The sequence below is a fragment of the Zosterops lateralis genome (assembly GCF_965231275.1).
Source record: "Zosterops lateralis genome assembly, chromosome: 8".
Classification (NCBI taxonomy): domain Eukaryota; kingdom Metazoa; phylum Chordata; class Aves; order Passeriformes; family Zosteropidae; genus Zosterops; species Zosterops lateralis.
This window is the reverse complement of record NC_139768.1, coordinates 7,553,261-7,566,971: the sequence shown is the minus strand read 5'-3', so window position 1 is coordinate 7,566,971 and position 13,711 is coordinate 7,553,261. Positions and strand designations below refer to the sequence as shown.

Below are 13,711 nucleotides of genomic sequence, written 5' to 3'. Positions count from 1 at the left end.
GGGCCGGGGCCGGCGGGCGGGCCGAGCCGAGCCGAGCCGAGCCGAGCGGAGCGCGCCTCACGCCGCCCAGCGCGAAGATGGCAGCGGGAGAGCCGCAAGCCAAGAAGCTCAAGCTGGAGCAGAAGCAGCTGAGGTAACGGGCGCCGGGACGGGGTTTGCTCCGCCAGCAAGCCCTGAGGGGGCCGGAGGGGCGGCAGCGCTGTCCCTGGCGGAGGGCGAGAGGCGTGCCGCCCTCACGGCGCTCGGGGCTCCGCCGGGCTGGGCTCGGCCGGGCTGAGTGCGGCACCGGCCCCACGTGGAGGCGGCGATGGGGCCGTCCCGTCTCGCTGTCCCCGCTCCGGCCGTGGTACCGCTGCCCGGGCCCGCTCCGGGCTCCCCGCAGCCGGGCAGGGGCCGCGCCGTGCCCTGGGCTCGGGCCGGTCGGGGAGAATGAGCCGCCGAGCATCTGGAGGGGTGCGGGGAAATGGAGCGATGGCCCCCGGAATAGAGCACAGCTGGGGCTGTCATTCCCTCCGCCTCCCCTTTGGAAACAGCCCCTGGGAAATGCCCCGCTTAATGCTCGTGTCTCTGTCCGCCTTGGGCAGGAAACTGAAAATCCCCGTTAACTGTTACGTTTTCTTCGAGACACGTGGTGTATTTTAAAATATTTTCGTATTGAAATAATCTGTGCGATTTACTATACTTCCTCATTTCTGTGATCACAGTGCAATGCCGCTGACTGAATCCCATCCCTGCACAGGCATAAGTAATTTATTTTTAAATGTTGTAGCAGAAAAATGTAAGATTTTTCCATGAAGGATGCACAGTCAAAATGAGAACTCTGAGTACTGAGAGAGGTAGAGCAGCTTTTTTTGGGGTGCAGTTTCAGGTTTGTTTTCTCAGGATTATTCAGATATGAATTTAATTGTAAGACAGCTGACTTCCTTCCAAGTCTTCAAGACTTCTTCCAAGTCTTATGAAGAGAATTACTGACATAAGGCTTGAAAGGTCCAAAATTATCTTGCTGATAACTGATAACTAATAACTCGCTCAAATATAGCATAAAAGGGATGTACTTTAGTACTAAGATGAGAACAGTGTTTTTTGGTACTGATGTCCTTACTGAAAGAGTTAATCCTATTAAATTTGTCAAAGTCAGAGTACTTGCTTCTTTGGCAGCCAAGTGACTTTTCAGGTTTAATAACGGTTGACAAGCTCAGCTGCAGACAGTAGAAGAGGAAAGATGTAACTGAGCTCTTAAAGCAAATAAATGGCATGCAGCAAGATGATGTTTTAGTCAAAAAGCAACAGTTGTCTCCATGGCCCGTGAAGCAAGATGAGACAAGAAACTGGCAGCTGCGATGTTTCTGTTTATAAAATTTATTAGAAGAAACAGCATTTTAAGATGAAACATGAGAAAAATTTAAAAATTTGAGAATATTGCTGTACTGAGTTAAAAAATTTAAAGGTTGTTTGCAGTGGAATGAAAGGCAGTGCTCTGGTAACTATTGACTAAACTGCAAATACTACTTCTGTAAGGCATGATAGATAAAAGATCAGGAATGTTGTTGGAACTTGCATATGCTAATGCTATTGCAAGTTATTTCAAGACAAAGTGTAAATAGGCTCCAGTTCCGTTTCGTAAGAGAAATGCCAGAATTAACTGGCGATCAAATAAAGTTGATGTGTGCTCTGTGCCACAGGTTGAACTCATGAAGCAGTTGGTGGTTGGACTAGATTTGGCAGACCTCAACACTCATTTGAATGTAGTGGCAAGAACGTGTTTGGCTGAGGGCTGTTGTGGGACCTAAAGGCCACAAGGGAAAGTACCAGACTGGTTGAGGTTCCATGACTTGGCTGTATTTGTAACAAGGTTCAGTTGTTAATGCAAAGCACTGCTAGATGTGCTTGGGAACAGTTCATCTGTAGATAAGAAAAGAAGTGAAAAATCACTTGAAAATTTTGGGGCTGAATAGCATCGTACTTGTTACACCAAGAGTTCGAGGAGGTTGTAGAGAACAATTCTTTGTTTTCAACATGTAGATCTGAGGCTCTCCTGGCTCTTCAGAAAACCACATCTAATGGATTTAACAAGGATGGTTGTACCGTATTTATCCTCCCATGTGATTTCAACCTCAATCTTTCCTGAGAATACCATGAAAACTATTCTAGTATAGAAAATGACGTAAAAAGATTTAATTCTGCAATGCAATACAATGATAAGCCATACTTCATCAACAATACCACATGTTTCCTTTCCCTGGTTTTTCTTTTTCTTCCCGTCATCATTTTCTCTCTCAAAGTGGCTTCATAGAGATTTCATGGATACATTTTTAGACCCTTTTAGTCTTTTCAGACAAAGGAAAGCAAATATCACTCCCTTATGAGGTAGGCAAAGCTGACTGGGTTCAGGAAGCTACACTTGTTTGAAAGCAGCATAGGGTGGCTGGCTTTTGCCACCCAGTGAGCAGCACACAAAGCCTGAGACCCAAACTGGCATTCCCAGCTCAACAATGTGTTGTGCTGACATTCATCTGCTGGGCGGCAGGTTTTGCATTGTCTTTATTGAGGGGCGAAAATCCCCGCTACAAACCAATGGGCTTTAGGCAAGGCCATTAATGTGTTGCTGCCTTGTTTGGGGCTTCTGCCTGCATCTCTGCTGTGTGAAGTAGAATATCATTGTACGTGTGTAAACTGTTTGAACAGAAAATGGGCTTGCAAAGCTGCAAATGGCTTGTCACCGAGTGGCAGCATCAACTTGCTAGAAACATCATGAGGCGTTACTTTAGAGGAGAATTAGTAAGGATTTGTGTCCTTTTATATTGGGTTTTGTTAGGGAAGTCTGTGAAAACCACAAGCAGAATCTGTTTACAGCTTGGTACAGTTATGAAAGAATTTGGGCATTTTCTGTAGAAATGTTTGAGCTTATCTGTACGTGTCTGTATAGGAATATGCATGTTCATTTTTTCCTTCTGCACACAAACTTGTCAAGTCCCTTGTGCTGCATCATGACCTACTGGCTGTTCTGCAGCTGCTGTATTGATTGAATAGTCATGACGTGGCTAGCTGTTTGAACAAATCAGTTTATCTACAATGTAAGCATTGAGTTTGGCAAATAGTTCATACTAAAAGCACAAAGTATTCCTCCTTTTCTTTTACCATTAGACATCTCTTCCTTTTAAGAATAAATTATCAAATACTCTGTGCATTATTGTTAGCAAAAACAGTCCTTTGTCATCCTGTTCCACTAGATTTTAGAAAGCTTGACACTATTCCTAATTTCACGCATTTTTACTTTTCTTAATAAGCGGACTTTTAATTTAGCTTATTCCTTCATCAACTTTTTATAAATGAAAGAAGATTCTGAATATTTTAAGTTAGCTGTGACAAAGCTTTCAGTTAGAATTTAGTAAATCATTTTTCTTTCTCTTTTATCTCTTGGTTTGTTTGGGTTGGTTTTTAATTTCACCTTGCTCCCCATTTCTATTCATTTCAGTTTTTGTCTTCATGGCTTATAGTATTCTTACTTTCCTATTTCTTGTATCTGCAAGTTCAGGTAACATTTTCCATGTTGGTACTCGTAATGTCCTCAGATCAAAGAGAGATCTGAAACACAAGCACTTTGCTGTGTTTGTTCCCAGAATTAAAGCAATAGACTTTTTCTTCAGATGAATATTTAGAAATCACGCAAACAAATACTCTTGAGGACAGTAGCAACAGACCTTGCTAATTTTGTTTTATTTAGGGCGCAGCAGCAGTTACCTTCCCTTCCAAGCTGTGTTGACAGAAATACATCCAAAACCAGAATGACTTGCAGCATGGAAACCGCCGTGCTCTTACAGTGCAGGCACTGGCTTCTATTGTTCGGATGTGTAACTCTCAAATTACCCTTGACAAGTGTCTTCACCTGGCCTTTGATGTAATCCTCTGGGATTTTGCACGGCGTGTGTCATGTTTCCACAGTTTTGTGTTCTTGTTTTGGTGAGGCTTGCCATGGTGTTTCATCTTTTTAATTGAAGTAATTCCTTGCTATATAGTAGGGAGTGTGTAACCTGAGGAAAGAGGTGGTTGTGGGAAGGCTCTTTGTTCTCTGGACCACGAGTCTCTTTCTCTCGTTACTGATGTTACCTGCAGCCCACCTGGCCAGCAGAGTCACACCCACAGCAGTAGTTTAGACATAACAGCCTTGGCCAATTCCCTGCACAAAGCTGCAGCTGTGCCTTGCTGGGAAGCCTCCCTTGAGTCACTGGGATGGTCCTGTCCCTGAGGCTGCTCAAAAGCTGGATTAACCTGGGACAGAGCAGCCAGTGTAAATAGTCCTTTTTCATCTTGAAATTCTTAGTTTTCCTGAGATTTGAATTCCTTCTTTTTCAACTAAAATAACAGCTTGTGTAGGATTACTCACCTCATTGGATCTACCAATATTGTTTGTAAACAAACAAACAAAGGAAGATGCCCAGGAAAGAGACTTGAATGCATGTAGAATTAGCTGACTGTGGTGTTAGTGTAGCAATGTGAAATTCTGTAGATCAAGACCTTGGCTTACTCTACTGTTGCTAAGGTATATTTCATGTGGAAATCTTGGGAGCAAAATTCTGGCTTGTAATTCAAGGTTGTGATATTGAATTTTAGTAGTTACTTACACAGGCTTGGTACACAAATATTTCACAAAACCAGTTTCAGAAGCAGGGAATGGGTTGCTATCTAAAGGTCATTAATTACTATTTGCTGACAGTGTATTGGAAAACCTTATCTTCTTGAAGAAAGTAAATTGAATTTGCAGATACAATGTGAACATAATGTTTTTTCCAAGGCTGTTCATTTTTTATTTACATAAATTGATTCTTAAAAATGTATTATTCATTTAATGTATAATAGTGGTACCAAATATTATTTATATTATATCAATGCATTTTGTGTGAAGGAGAGAAGTCTTTGGATATTACTCAGATTTCAGGGAAGGGAAAGAGATTTTTCCATTTTGAACTGTTAATAATTTCCATAATGATTGTTTGACCACAGTCAAAGCTGTTCTGCACTTGAAGGATGGTAAGATAAAGCTACTTTCTGGGTTTATGCTGCCTTGGGATTTCATTTACAGTGAAAGATTGTTGTGGGTTTCTTTTTTCCTTGTACATTCAGTGGTACAAAGCAGTTGTAACTGTCTCAAGGGCTGTGCTATTTGATTAGGAAAAAAACAGAAGAAAGTATAGGTGTCTGCAATATGCTGAACAGTTAGCAGATTTATAGACTTGGCTTTTATACCTGAATATTCTGTGAAGCTACATGAAAATAAATGGGATGATGTTATGGAATTTTTAAAATAATAAAAGATTTTTAATACTTTCCAAGTAGAACCCATACAAGCTAAAAATGCATCCTATTTTATCTTGCAAGATATTCAGTTCTCTCTGCAGAAAAGTTTCCAAAACAACTGTTATAATAGAAGTTATCTGCAAGCTCTGCAAAACGCTGTTATTGAAAGAGAATTTGTGGACTTGCTCACTAGTCCCATTTTATAATGTCTGCTGGGGCTATTACGTAAAGATCACCCTTCTGTCTTGCAAACAGATGGGCAGCTTATCTAAGATCAACCTTACTTTTGTACTTTGAAGAAATTGAGTGAAGATATGGGGGTTAATAGAGAACTTTTTGTTTATATATTGTAAGCTGTAAGATTGATACCAAATGTCTGTGGTGTAAAATATAACACATTAGTCCAAGGCTAAGGCCTAGATTGCTTATCTCTTGGATACACAAGTTATGAATATATAATGTGTAGAGTTTCATGGATTACTTCAATAAAGTACAATTTTAAATGTATGCCTGCCTGTTATTTTACCAGGTAGGGGTGGAGTTCATTTTGAATTCATAGTGTACTGGAAACATTTTAGTGAAATCACCTGAGGAAGTTGTTTATCATATATAGAGAAACTTACGTGGGCATACAGATTTCTCTCTTGTATAGTAACAAAACCAGTCAAGAAATTGTGGCTAGACCCTGTCAGGCATTTATGTATTTTTAGATGCAAAAGCTGTGAATTCCATGTTTCTCTCAGGGATTTCTGGGGCCTGAAATCACATGTGAAGGCAAGGTCAGCTGCCCCTTGCAAGCTGAGGGACTTTGGAAGGTCAGGAGTCAGGAAGGCCGAGCAAACTCAGGCTGAGTGCCCAGCACATACAGGGTGGGGCTGCAAGCTGAACTTGGGGCACAAGCATTAAGTTCATCTCTGAATGACCGTAAGTCATAGCTGACCATTTTTTTCCCAGGGATACCCTGGTTGCTGTTTCTCTGCTTAGGTCAGGGTTAGGTCTGGGTGTGAGCAGTTCCCTGGTAAATGACTGAAGCCCAGTGACAAGGGGCAGCAGGGGTAGGTGGAGTCTCGAAGATGTCAGTGGCAGTGGAACCTGTGAGCATGTGATAGCACAAGCAAGATCATTGGGCACAGGGAATAGCTGGAAGCTTACAAAGTGCTATTGACCAATGTTGAGGTGTCATACATGCTATTCCACGAAAAGATGTTAATATTTTTTAGAGAAAATATGCTTGAGTAGTAAAATTTAGGTGGTACTTCCTTTGGCATCCTACTCTATAGCTTACTATTCATAATATGCAGCTGTATGTTGCAAATTACTGTAAATATAGTTCATGTTGAAGTGTTATTCTATTTTTCTTTACATATCTTTTTGTGCTTGTTAAAATCAAGCAGTTATTTATGAGGGAATCTACAACTAGATTTTAATTTTTTTATTATTATTATTTTGAATATAGTGATAGAACCAAGAAGACAGCTGCATTCTACAGTTGTATACAATAACAAGTTATGTAGCTATTGTTATATTTGCTGGTGATGGGATCTTCCTCCCCCACCTTCTAGGTTACAAAACAGAGGTTTGGCTATTAAACACTGAAACTGTTAAACTAGACATGGTAAATTGTTCAACATGAATCAGAGGATACGGCCATTATGTATCTATGTATTTGCATGTCAATAGAGTTCAAAATCCTCCCTCAGGATTTGAGGACCTTGTGTTGTTATAACAGTAGGAGGATAGATGTGTTTCCCACTTTTACTTGACTTTTCAGGACCCCAACACACTTCAATAATGAGAATTTTGTGGCGAGTTCAAGTGGTGATTATTTTTTTTTTGAGTGTCTGATTTAGAGAACCCAGATTTGTCCTACCTCAGATACTGAGCATAAATTTCCCTGTTATTGTAATGTAATAATACAGGTCCTTGACCTTCATCAGTGTGTCATTTTGGCATCATCTCCTCTGAGAGACCCCAAAATCAGAAATAGATGGAAAGTTTGGCTTTAACTTTTCTGAGTACAACATTCCCATTTTGTAAATGGAAAGGAAGGGAAACTTCGGACTAATAACCACAGGATTACGAAGTTGCGAAGTTAAAATATTTAGTTAGAGGTGACACAGCAGTACTTAACTCCGTGGGATTCACTTTTGGCAAAAACAACCTATTGACTTCAGTCTCATGAATCAGTGTTTCTGGTGTAGTGAGTTAACAAAGTGCCAAATCCGCACAGCGCGGCGGTAACTCTGACAGCCAAACGAGCCTGTCAAAAGTAACTTGGCTCCAGCCAGGCTTTCCCTTTCCGATAAGTCAGTTCTGCCGGTGTCTGGCGAATAAGAAAAGGGGGTGAGCAATGCCGGGCTGCCCTTTTCTCCCGGTGTGTGCAGCCGTGCCCGCTGGCACCCGCAGCGCCGCGTTCCTCAGGTGTCTGCCAGGCGCTCCGGCAGCCCGTGGGGCGGTGTGCTCCGGGCTCCGGCCCCCGGGGGAAGCCAGGAGGGCTCCCGGGCCGGCTTCGCGCCTGTCCCGACGCACAGTTCAATAAAAAGAATAAAGCCGCGTTCCCGTGGAGGGTGTAGCAGTGGTGTGTCGGGGCGGCCTGGGCAGAGCCGGGGCGGGGGCTGCTCTCGGTTCCCACGGCCCCGTGACACGCCGCCGGCTCCGCTGGGCCATCTTTACTGCGGGCGGTGCGGCTGGAGCCCCGCGCCTCCGCGACACCGCCGCTAAACTTTTTTAACATATATATATATGTATATATATATATATATATTTTTTTTTTTTTCTTTTCTTTTTTTGTGAATTGTCCCTGTCGCTCACACTCCCCGCCTGAGTGGGGCTGGCACAGGGCACAGCAGCAGCAGCAGCAGCACCGGGGGCCGTGTGTGTGAGGCGCTCTCCGCCCGTACCCAAGATGGCGGCGGCGGGCCGGGGGCGCCGGGCGGGCGGCTCCGCTCGGTACCGGCCCAGCCGAACCGGGGCTCGGGGCCCGCGGCCAGCGCCCCGCGGCTCCTCGCGCCGCGCAGGGCCCGGGCCCGCCCCCGCCGGCCGCGGGGCCAATGGCGGGAGGCGGGAGCGGGCGGAGCGGGGCGGGGCGGGCGGTGGGCCGGCCCAGCGCTGCCCGGTGCTCAGTCGCGGCTGAGGCGCGGGCGCCGGGCGGAGAGGCGGCGGTGCCGGTGCTGCTGCCGCTGCCGGGGGGGCTCCGCCGCGGGCGGGCGTGGAGCCATGGCCACTCTCAGGTAACGCCGAGCCCCCGCGGCACAGCCGCTGGTCCCCGGGGAAGGGGCGGCGGTGCTGATCCATCCCGCTGGCGGGGCGGGGGCGCCCGGCGCGATGCTCCTCCGCAGCCGCGCTCTGCTCTGCTCGGCTCTGCTCTGCTCCTCTTCTCCGCGCCGTGTAACCGGGGCGCGGGGCAGCGCGGCTCCGTCCCGAACCTCTCCTTCTGCAGCGAGTTGGTTTGGCGGCTCCCCTGGGGCGAGGAAGGAGGGAAAGCCGTGGCCCCTCAGCCCGGTGCGGACAGCGCTCCCGGAGCGCCGCGGGTTCTGGCGGGGCAGGTGGGCGCGCCCGGGCGGTGCTCCCGATGGCATAGGAACCCAGAGCCCCGAGCAGCCCCGGGCGGTGCTCCCGATGGCATAGGAACCCAGAGCCCCGAGCAGCCCCGGGCGGTGCTCCCGATGGCATAGGAACCCAGAGCCCCGCGCAGCCCCGGGCGGGCCCGCAGGTGTTCGGGGCGGTGTCCGGGGCGGTGTCCGGGGCGCTGTCACAGGTACCGCCGGGTGTGCGCGGCCGCCGCCCGTGGCCGTGGGAGGGCGCGGATGGAGCGGCTCCCGAGCCGCCTTGGAGCCTCAAACCCTCGCTGTAGCTCGCCGTGGCTGGAACCAGATTTTAACAGAATCCCCAATAACGAGAAGAATGGTGTTAATAGCAGGTTAGCCTCTTGGCAGGCTTTTGGAGCTGTGGTGGTGTCAGCCTGTCAGCCAAACCTGGAGAATGACAAACCCCTAACTTGACGTTCAGTGGAAGGAGTGAATAGTTCTTCTCCTCCAAACACCTCATCTTAAGATGGGATTGTATTGTGGGAAGCTTTGATCAGGTCTTCAAGCTGCTAAAGAAATGCCTAAAATTACAGATTCCAAGTTCAATTTGATAATTCAGGGCAATTCTCCCATCTCCTCTCTCCACCCTCCAAACTCCGTGTATCAGGTTTCATTTACAGTGTTTCTGACCGAGACGGTAACTTTGAACTCGCAGTAGTATTTCCCTGTTGGAGCTTGTGGGGTGAGCGCAGCTGTGCGAGGAGCTGGGTGGTGGTGGAAGAGTTTTTTTCTGCGGCAGCCTTGCTTACATAAGGCCAGAGCTTTTTGGGCTTGTTTTCGAAGTTGGAACCTGTGAGTGTGTCGCTTCAGAAGACTAGAAAAGTCTCATAATAAATGAAATCTTCACTGAAGATGTTCCCCTAAGTCAGTATGTAAATATGTAACTGCTTAGCCAAATATTGTCTTTGCTTAAGGCCCATGTCAGGAAAGCATGTGAGCAGTCCTGCAGGCTGCCTTGTATGTTTAAGGTCTACATGCTAGAGTGATTTGCTGAGCAGTGATGCAAGAAAATTGTCTGAACTCTGGAAGGATGGCCTAATAGTGCTAGGGTACTTTTGTGTTAGATGAGTTGTGGTTAACAGTATCATGCTGCTTGTAAGGATGTTACAGGGGTATGTGGGGTGAGAGAAGGATGCTCTTAGTTGAGAAATTATAACTAGTCAAGTGTTATAAATCTGGCACTATTGCTGTTTTGCTTTAATTACATATATAAATAACTTCTGGTAAGTTCAAATCTTGTGTTATATGGGGTTTTAAGCTGAAATAGACATGCTGAGAACAGGCTTGAAACGTGCCTTGTTTTGCCTTACTTTAAAGGGTGTAGTGAAACCCTTTAGAAATACTAATATTTCAGATCTTACAAGACAGTATCTTAAATTTGTAAAAGGAAGACTAGGTACACAGTGTGCTGCTATGCAATTGCACACCCAAATGTCTCAGTCATGTTTAAGGCTTTCTGACTTGCCAGTATCCAAAGGCCCAAAATATTCCTCTGTCTCTGTGCCAGTAACTAATAATAAGCTTTCACTGATATTCTGATGTTGCTCTTCCACGGAAATGCGCAGCAGCACGGGATGATAACAATATTGTGTGATAGTTGGATATAGTACTGCTAATGTTCAGCAGCCAACTTGAATCAGGACCATATTTTAAAAAATGCCTGCAAGCAGTAGAGCATGAGATTGGACACAGCTTTCCAGATCATTCAGTTGCAGTTAATTTTGTTGACTTCTTGAAAAAGGTTCAAGGGTAGCTCAGTACTGATGTTGTGGGTTCTTTTTTATTTATTTGTCTGGGTTCCTTGTTTTGTTTTTTTGTCCAGTTTGGTTTCATTTAATTATTTCTGCCACTTGTGATAAGAGTGAGGTGTGAACTGGCCATTTGTATAGAATCACTCATATTGGTAATGTCTGAACAAAACACCTAATTAACAAGTGAGGATTTATTTATACTTAATGAGTGATATTGCTTGAACTTGTAATTGCAACTCACACTTCATGTAGTCCTAAGCTAAAAGCCAAACTGGTGAAATGTGTTGCTCCTTGTCAATAGTTACGAGTGTAAATGTGATGTACATTAAAGCTTTCTGTAGTTTTGCCAGGTAGATGGATGGTGTATTTTTGTGTCCAAACATCTTTTAGATTTGTATGAACATCTTATTTGTAGTTTAGAGTTTAAAAACTATCTATATGTGCTCTTTGTGTGTCTGTATGTGTACACGCACATAGATGCTGACTGTATAGTCAATTATATAAGCCCTTAATTTGTACAGGTGAAGGAGTTGCCACCTGCTTCTTGAAAAATTGATCCAGATATTCTTTTGCAATAGGTTGGTTGGGTAAAACAAGAACATCCTTTCTAAATGATACCAGCACTCCAGTGAAAGAGAAGGGACTGGGGAGAGTCAAGGAGTCTGGGGACTACAGAAGTGTGTTCTGTGTCTGTGGCAGAGGCGTGTTCCCAAATAACCTGTGTACTGTGAAATCTCAAATTTCAGGAAATTATTACTGCTTCCTCACTATGCTTTATCTCTAGGTGGTTGGAAATAATCAACCAGCTGATTATTTTAATTAGTGCAGATGTCCAGTGTGACTGAACAGCAAACATAAGGTCTATAAAATTCAAATCTACTGTTCAAAGTCTTCAACTTGGTGAGAATATAACATTTTAATATCTCAGTTTTTTCTCTGGAGACGCGTAAATTTACGCATTTCCAGAATCATAATTATTTGCTTTATTTTATGCTTTTACAGAGCCTTATGTGGCTTTAGAGTATATAATATTAAAAAAAAAATTACTGAGGAGCAAACTGAAGCCAAGTAATTGCTGTACCTCATGTAGTGCCACAAGAAGTGCAGTAGTATAGCAGTGCAGAGACCTTGCAGCTCCTCAAGAAGGGAAGGGTGATTTGCATTGCACTAAATGTAGCCAGCGTTGGGTTAGTCAGGTTGAACATGGTAACAATTTACAGTCAAATCTTCCTCTCTAACAGTAGGACTTTCCAGATTGGTTCACAAAGCTTATATTAGAAAATGGCTGATCACAGTGGGGATCACAGAATCAGTTATGTTGGAAAAGACCTGTGAGATGGAGTCAATCTGCTTATTGACTTTTAAAATTTTGTGACTTCAGAATTGTTTAGACTTTTACCGTTTTGCCCATAAAAGTATTTTTGTCAAATACAGTGACAATTAAAGAAAGACACGACTCCAGTCCCCAGTACAAATGGTGTGTATGGAATTTTTTTTTCTTTTTTTTCCCAATAGAATGTTAATATGTATTTTTAAGCATGTAAGTTCTAGTGTCTTGGGACTTAGATAATTCTAACGCCTTGGTGAAAGAACCAAAAATGTAGTAATACATATTAATCAAAGACACAGAGCTAGAGATCAGTGTATGTTATATTATGTGTTCAGATTATTTGCAAAAATAAGTGAACAGTTTATAACACTTAACTTGATTTCTTCACAGAAATCAATGTTAACCTATTCAACATTTTATATGTTTAAAATGCTGTCAAGCTCTGCTGTCCTACATTTGTCTCACATAGTGAGAAACAACTCTACTGAATTCAGGGAGAGTTTGCCCAGAAGTTTAAAGTGGAATGTTTCCAAACTTACTAGTCTAATGATAGCTACTTTGGCTTTCAAAACTTGGTTCCAAATGGTGCCCTACATAAAGCCTCTGGAATACTTGAATGGAGATGATTATAAAATATTGTGGCAGAAGGAAGGCTTGGGAATGAGCAGGACTTACATGTGATGTAAAGAGCTGCGTGGGTTAAATGGCACCGAAAGTTCTAGTTCCTGCTGCTGCTGACATGTGAGGAGTTTGTATGTGTGTTATTGGCTTGGCCATAGAGCTCCTGCACAAAGTTGCTCTTGTGCTGCTTTGAACACACATTGACCTGCAGATTCTGTACCCCACAGCTCATGGAATGTTTGGGAGCTTCTATTTTGCTTTTCCATTGAACGTGGTAACTTCTTCATGGGTGGTGACCTCAGCATGTCAGCTGTATTTCTGACTTTTTTTTTTTTTTTTTTTTTTTTTTTTTTTTTTTTTAAGTGCAGCTGCTGTTTTCTGGCATACTGACCATTAAAGTGCTGGCTCATGTCTTATGCAGAAGTTATCCATTATATGTGGGTTTTTTTTCCTTAAGTGTAGTTATAAATCTATTGATGTGCAAAATTTCACAGCATGTGAGAATCAGGTAATCACTAAGTACAGGAACATATAGCTTGGGACAAATCTGCATTCAACACTTGAAAAGTTCTGACTTCATTCATTGTCCTACACTACTACTTATGCAATACTTAGGTTTTACAATGGAGAGAATGTTCTGTCTTGTGACTTCAGCTGCTATGCCCTTTATCCTTATGTCTTCTGAACTGTCATCTGTCTCTCACACTTCTTGTCTTCCAGCCAGGTGGAACTTATGCTGTGCTATTTGTCACTCTGACTAAAGTATTTAGTCAGTCTTACAGGTTTTTACTAAGCAGATGTCAACTCTCCCAGTTAGGAGTGAGCTGGAATTCTGGCTCCATCTTCATGAAGCACCATCTTCCACATTTTATTTACAGTGAAATGGGCTCTAAAGGACTGTCCTTAAAGCTACAGAAAATAGGATATTTAAAGCATGGTTTGCTGTGTCTCAGTATCAAGGTTATTAATCACGTTTTCCACAGTGCAATCTGGGTCACTGTTCCACTGAGTGCAGTCCTTCAAGGACAGGCTGCTCCTGCATGGGTCCTTCTTCACAGGGTCACAAGTCCTGCCAGGGAATCTGCTCTGGCATGGGCTCTTCCCTCTCTCCATGGGTCTGCAGATCC

The 13,711-nt window shown here is 44.0% G+C and overlaps 1 protein-coding gene across 2 annotated transcripts in view; it reads left to right on the top strand.

Annotated features, from left to right (window-relative positions):
- Positions 1–23: 23 nt before the first annotated feature.
- Positions 24–13,711, top strand: part of ADK (adenosine kinase) — a 270,375-nt gene continuing 256,687 nt past the window's right edge. The window contains exon 1 of one of the 2 annotated variants that reach the window (XM_083866949.1): positions 24–133. In XM_083866949.1, the coding sequence (XP_083723075.1) occupies positions 78–133 (56 nt within the window). In that variant the 5' untranslated portion in view covers positions 24–77. Of the gene's footprint in view, positions 134–8,396; positions 8,526–13,711 lie in introns of those variants that run through there. The other variant, XM_083866950.1, reaches the window with a different exon arrangement.